At 38.8% G+C, this 6,398-nt stretch overlaps 1 protein-coding gene across 2 annotated transcripts in view; it reads left to right on the top strand.

Moving 5' to 3' along the window:
• LOC107748024 (dr1-associated corepressor-like) overlaps nucleotides 1-4,094 on the top strand; it is an 18,490-nt gene extending 14,396 nt beyond the window's left edge. For both annotated transcript variants that reach the window (XM_016562672.1, XM_016562671.1), the window contains exons 5-7: nucleotides 849-939; nucleotides 1,093-1,184; nucleotides 3,277-4,094. In XM_016562672.1, the coding sequence (XP_016418158.1) occupies nucleotides 849-939; nucleotides 1,093-1,184; nucleotides 3,277-3,403 (310 nt within the window). In that variant the 3' untranslated portion in view covers nucleotides 3,404-4,094. The remainder of the gene's footprint in view (nucleotides 1-848; nucleotides 940-1,092; nucleotides 1,185-3,276) is intronic.
• Nucleotides 4,095-6,398: the final 2,304 nt, after the last annotated feature.

Here is a 6,398-nt window from a genome sequence, read left to right as displayed (position 1 = left end):
TCCATCTCTCCAATCATATTCTGCACACAGGTGATTGGAGATGAGTTTTGTTCCCATTTTTGTTGTAGTTTGCTGATTTTTGTAAAATAGCTTCTGTTTTTGCTTTTCAGATAAAAAGAGTGGTTTCAGTTTAATATGTTGCAGGCTCATTTATTGGTAATAAATAATTGATAATAAATAATATTGATAATAAATCATCAAAAATGCGCTGCTTGGTTAAAAATAGTCTTTTGTGAGTTGTCACAGCATGGAGGACGGAACAAAAACAGAGGTTTCCCCAGTAACAGCTGTACACAAAGCAGCGCTGAGCTCACAAGCGCTGCTTTATTAGGCATATAACATGCGAGATGAAATGAAAATGACATCGAAAATTTTCTAAAGATAGTCTTCCTTCAGAAATACAGTGATATAAAAACACCCGCACCTCGTTTTGATTTTTAAACGTGCAGTACGTGCTCATGTTTATTCAACCAAGCATTTTGGAAAATCCGTCAGTTTTAAAATTGTGGTGAGCGCCACAAATAAATAAATGTATGGGAAACACATCCCACAGCACAACCACCTGAGTCCAACTTCAGTCTGCTCATCATCTTAACTTTAACTGTGTTTGTAGCCGGCGCCAGATTGACAAACAAACACAGACCAGGCGCGTGCGCCCGATGAAACGTCTATATAAAGCTTGAAGTATCAGAATCGGCATCGGTATCGGCCGATCACCATGACAAGAAATCGGTACTCCGTATCGGCTGCAAAAATCCTGATCGGAGCATCCCTACAAAAAAGTATTGTGTTTATGTGGTGTGTGTGTGTGTGTGTGTGTGTTTATAGCTGAAGTGTGTGTGTTTCAGAGGTCGTAAGCCGGGCTCAGGACGCAAGAACGGCGGTGCTGGAGCCAAAGGCAAAGACAAGAGACTCTCAGGCACTGAATCAGAGCAGGAGGTAAAGGATGAATCATTTCCTGGAATATAAGTCATGTTTTTATCATCTGAAACATCCTGCAATTTATTTTGCAATGCAGTTAACATCAAGCGTGCAAACCCTGCTCAAAGCGTGTGTGCTCTTACACTAGCATGTGTTTTGTTTTGTGTTCAGGATGATTCAGAGGACAGTGAGACAGACGGAGAGGAGGACGAGGACGCGTCTCGCACCAGCACAAACACACAGCCTGCAGCCTTCTTCCACAGGTACAGCTCAAACCACCACACACCACCTGACCCGAGTTTAACTGCACAGTATATGCTTTGAATGGGTTTCATTTGTATCAGTGCACTCAAACATATTTAAGATTTATGACTGCATATAAAGTGTCCATGCATTTGAGTTTAATGCAAACTAATGAAACGGGTCAGATCTCTGCACTTTAAAAAAAACAAAAAGGCATAGTTTATTATTTATTAGGAGTGCGATGATAAATCTGTGGTTTTCACGAATGCATCGTGATTCTCTCTGGAGTCGATTCTGAGCTCAGTTTTTAACAGCAGGTGGCGCTGTGTGCTATAGAAACAGCCGTACTCCGCTTGATTCCTGTTCCTTACACACACACCACTTCAGCCTAAAGTAATCATTCATACAGTTCGAAGCGAATTACAAGAGTGCTCACAGTGGGCTGCGTTTACATTAATCTCGCGTCATAAAAGCCCAGGTGCGAGTACATTTAACCCCTTACATGACTCGGCACAAGCGCTCTTCTTCGTGAGCTTTTAAGTGTGTCTAGCCTAGAGCGCCATCTGCTGTTAAACACTGAGCTCAGAATCCATTCCAGAGAGAATTGTGATGCATTCGGAAAATCAAAGTTGCACTATTATTTATTTATATGAACATGGTTGTTTTAGTCTCATTGAGATACTATTATAGTTCTTATTAATGTTTTAATAATCAAATTAAAATCTTATTAATTTCCTGTTTTCATGTTAATTTTAAAGTTTTCATGATTTTGTTTTGTTTTTGTAATTTTTATTAGTTGTTTTTATATATACATAGTTTTTATAAATTTGACTGCAGTTTTAGTTATTTTAGCACATCAAGTTAAACTAAAAGAAAATTAGAAATTGTGCCTTGGTAAGTCGCTGAAATAAAAAGTGTTTTTTTATTTATTTATTTTTATTTTTATTTCAGTTAATATTTATTTTATTTCAAGTAATGATGATTTTAGTGTTAGTTAACTATGACATTCAGTTTGTTAAAACGTGAGAATGAAACGAATTGGATTTATTGATGGTAAATTTAAAGCGCATTCAGTTTATTAGCACTATTACACAAATCTGACCTGTTTTATTTATATATGACTGACAGATAGGATCACAGTAGGTTTATTAGTTTACATTAAACTCTGTAATCCAAATGCATGGACATTTTATATGCAATTCAAATACATAAATCTTAACTTTAGACCGAAATATTTGAGTGTGTTTCAGTTAAAAACTGAAGCCATTAAAGGCAGAGTAAGTGATTTTTCAAAAACACTTTAGAAAACTGATTCGGGCCGAATCGCAAAACAAACTTGTAGCCAATCAGCAATAAGGGGCGTGTCTACTCGTGATGTGGAGGAGAGCGCGTTCAGTGCATGGGACGGACATTAGCCGAGCCGAGCGACAGAAAGATAGAGATGGCGGATAAAAAAACAAAAGAGGAAAACGTCTGCGGAACGATAAGGCAAGAAGTAGGACCCGTGTAAATATCAGATCAGCTTTCCAGCGCTGGAGAGAACTCAAGGAGCGGAGGCCTGCGATCGGACGCCGAGGTTGCTATGTTTCTTCTCAGTAGGTGAGTAACACCGTGTCTACAACAGCTAAAGTCTGCCTACACTAGACGCGATCAAACGACCGTTGAAAACCATTTGAAATCGGTGTCAGCACGTCATAAATAGAACCCGGCAGCAGTTTTCTGTCGGGGATTTGTTGCACCGCGCCGCACCGCTCATGTCCGTAGACACGGTGTAACATTGGTTTTGCTTTGTTTCACAGAACTAATCGTTCCCTGGGTTGCGTATGTATATGTGGGGCGGAGCTATCAAAATAGGGGCAAGACCCTTTTGGGGTAGGGGCGTGTTTGTTTTGGTGATTTCAAATATAAACATTGGCTACCAGAGATCACTTACTCTGCCTTTAAAAATGTTAATTGAAGTAAACTATAGAATCTGTTTGTTTGGGCTGTTGTTCTGCTGTGTTGTGTTCTGTGTGCTAACTGTCTGTGTCTGTGTCTGTGTTGTGTGTGTGTGTGTGTGTGTGTGTGTATCTGTCTGTGTGTGTCTGTGTGTGTGTGTGTGTGTGTGTTCAGTCCAGACGCAGCGGCGCTGCAGTTTGTTCCCATGGGCTCCCAGCAGGTGGCGCCGGTGTCGTCTCTGATGGCTCTGCCTCCCGCGCCGCAGAAGAACGAGGACGACGACGAGGACTACGACTCATAGCCTGCACTCTTTGCTTCCGTTCCTCTCAGACGAGCCGGCGCGAGTGGCACAACACCCATAGCTTCTCCACTAGACACGTTTTAATTATTTTTTTTTTTTTATCTTATTTTATTGTCCAGGAACAGTACAAGTTGTTTTAGTGAGTCTGCATTTCTTTTGGTCCTCTTGGCCCCAGAAGCGAGAGCGTGTCGGGTCACCCTGTGTACTCTTGCACTTTTCTTTAGTTTCCGTCTCTCGTCATGTTTTAAGAGCATATCACTCCCGTCTGAGGAGGTTCAGCAGATGTTTTGGTTGGTTTTAGCAGCAGATGCTGGCGAGTTGTTTTGTAAGGGAAATGCAAAGCGGACAGTTCTGTTCTTTTGCTTTTGTGACTTATGTTTCTGGTTTTGTCCTTTTTAAGCTAGTTTTACGATTAAAGCTTCTCTCTTCCAGCGATTAAACTGTCTAGCGGCACTTTCATGCAGTTTTTAATTCATTCTGTTGCAGGTCGTTCATCGGATGTGAATGTGTTGATTTGGTTTGAGAGTGTTTTAATCGTTTCAAACACGCTCTCTGTTGCCCGGATGATGCACATTTGTATCGATGATTTCCCCTTTGTTTTATATCTTTTAGACTCTTTTAATGTTTGCTGTGAAGCTGGAGAGAGTCACGTGATTTTGTATGAGTGAAATAAACTTTGAGGTTTCAGTAATTTGCTCTCTCGATGTGCTTTCCTCACGGGGCCAGTGGTCAGAACCATTACGAGGGTGAGTTTTCGGTTTTTGTAATCATTGTTTGACTTCGCTGAGTTTTTTTTAAAGCGCTTCAGTGGTCCTGACATTGCTGTGCGAGTCAAACTAGCTGAATAATCACACGTGGCTGAAGAAGGCAATCACTTCTTGAGTACTGCGGGGTTTAATAACACTAGTATGCACTATAGTGCTGCACACTCAGTGGTCGAGCTGTTGAGAACCAGGGTTATCATCGCTGACTAAAACCATAAAACATTTCATTACTTGAAGTAAAATTAATCTTAACTGCAATAAAATACATATTTTTTTAAATTGAAGCAAAGACATTATTTCTCACTTTTTTTTTATATTAATTTATAATACTAAAGTAACTGCAATTGAATAAACTAAACTTAATAAATAAAACAAATAAAAATTGTATAGACAAAAAAAAAAAAAAACTAATAAAATGATTAAAACTTAAGGTGAAGACAAATAAATAAAAGATCTAATCAATCAAATCTGTCTGTGTCAGAGTGTGTGTGTGTGCGTGTGTGAGAGCGCGTGTGTGTGTCTGTGTGAGAGTGTGTGAGTGTGTGTTGTCTGTGTGAGTGTGTGTGAGTGTGTTGTCTGTGTGTGTGTCTGTGTGAGTGTGTGTGAGTGTGTGTCTGTGTCTGTGTGAGTGTGTGTCTGTGTGTGTGTGAGAGTGTGTGAGTGTGTGTTATAGAATTCAGAAGCTCAGGCAACAACTGCACCCTTCCTGCAGAAATGATGACTCTGAGTTTGTCTGTGTGTGTGAGATCTTACAGACGAGGGTTTCATTCTCTTTTCTTTAATAGTGCCAATAAACCAGGCAATATTTGGCTGCTTGTTGCTCTAAACGTCAGACATCTCCATCCGTGACCAGATAAACAGTTTCTGTTTTGAAAAAAAAATATTTTTGTTGTGTTGAAATGTTCAAGGAACACACAGAATTAAACATGGCATTTGAGTAGAGATAGGACTGAAATAGTATTAGAACATGCTCCAATAATCGCTTTTGTTTACAGCTTTGAAAACATGTTTTTTTCCTCCAGTGTGTGAGTGAATGTACAGGTGTATGAGCACTTTCATCAGCGGTGTTTGGTGTAATGAGTGTGATTGAGCTCATGTGTGTTCTGGTGGACACGACACGACTGCAGAGGTCAAACCAAAGGCCTGACGAACGGAAGGCTTCTATTTCCTCGGGACTCGTTGACAGCTCAGAGTGAGACCGACGCTCCCTCAATAACACTCAGGATTTGGTATAAAGTGCACACCAGATTAGGACTTGTCACAGTCATATTTATTATTTCCCAGAGTGATTATAGAGACATGCCTTTGCAGCTTCATTTGCTACAAAACAAAACCGCTTTTCCACTGTTTTAGCCCAGGAAATAACAATAAAACACACTGACTGCTTTAGCGGGGCATGTTGTCACACTCTACGGGATAAGCCTTGAAAATGAGAACAATTTGCCAAGTAAAAAAAAAATATATTTTTTCCAGCATGTATGTGTATTTTAAATGCATTAAACTATTTAATATATATATATATATATATATATGCACCCTATAAAATAGTGAATGTCAACATGTAAATGCAAATTATAACTAGTCGTTATATATTATATATTGCAGGTAATTTGGAGAGTTTTAAAGACACTCGTCTTTTTCAGTTGCTTTAAGGATTTAAATAAAATTTTCAAATAATCTTTAAATGCAATCATGAAACTAAACCTATGAAACAATGTATGTATTTAATGTATTTAACAAATGCGTTTTGGCAATTATTTTCTATTTTTTGAATTGCATAAAAATCATATTCATAACTAGCTCGATAATAATAATAGTAATAACATACCATAACATTTATATAGACCGACCATTATTAACATTATTTATTTAAATTTTTTTGTAGACAAATACAAATTGAGCTTTTGTGTGATTTTATTTACAAAACTAAAATGTTTGATTATTAGTGATAAATGAAAAGATAAAGTGAGTCAGTTTAGAGTTAAACATGCGTAACACCTAACATCGTGAATGGCTAACAAACATTTAGCAGCTAGTGCAGCTGTGTCGTCATCTTCTCCAAGTATGACTTCTTCTCAGTATCACTAAGTTCAGCAAATGATGGAATCAGTGTTTCACACACACACACACACACACACACACACTCTCGCTCTCTCTCTCTCACACACACACACACACACACACACACACACTCTCGCTCTCTCTCTCTCTCTCTCTCTCTCACACACACA

The sequence above is a fragment of the Sinocyclocheilus rhinocerous genome, unplaced genomic scaffold (assembly GCF_001515625.1).
Source record: "Sinocyclocheilus rhinocerous isolate Xijiao unplaced genomic scaffold, SAMN03320098_v1.1 scaffold3243, whole genome shotgun sequence".
Taxonomy (NCBI): domain Eukaryota; kingdom Metazoa; phylum Chordata; class Actinopteri; order Cypriniformes; family Cyprinidae; genus Sinocyclocheilus; species Sinocyclocheilus rhinocerous.
This window is presented reverse-complemented; position numbering and strand designations above follow the sequence as displayed.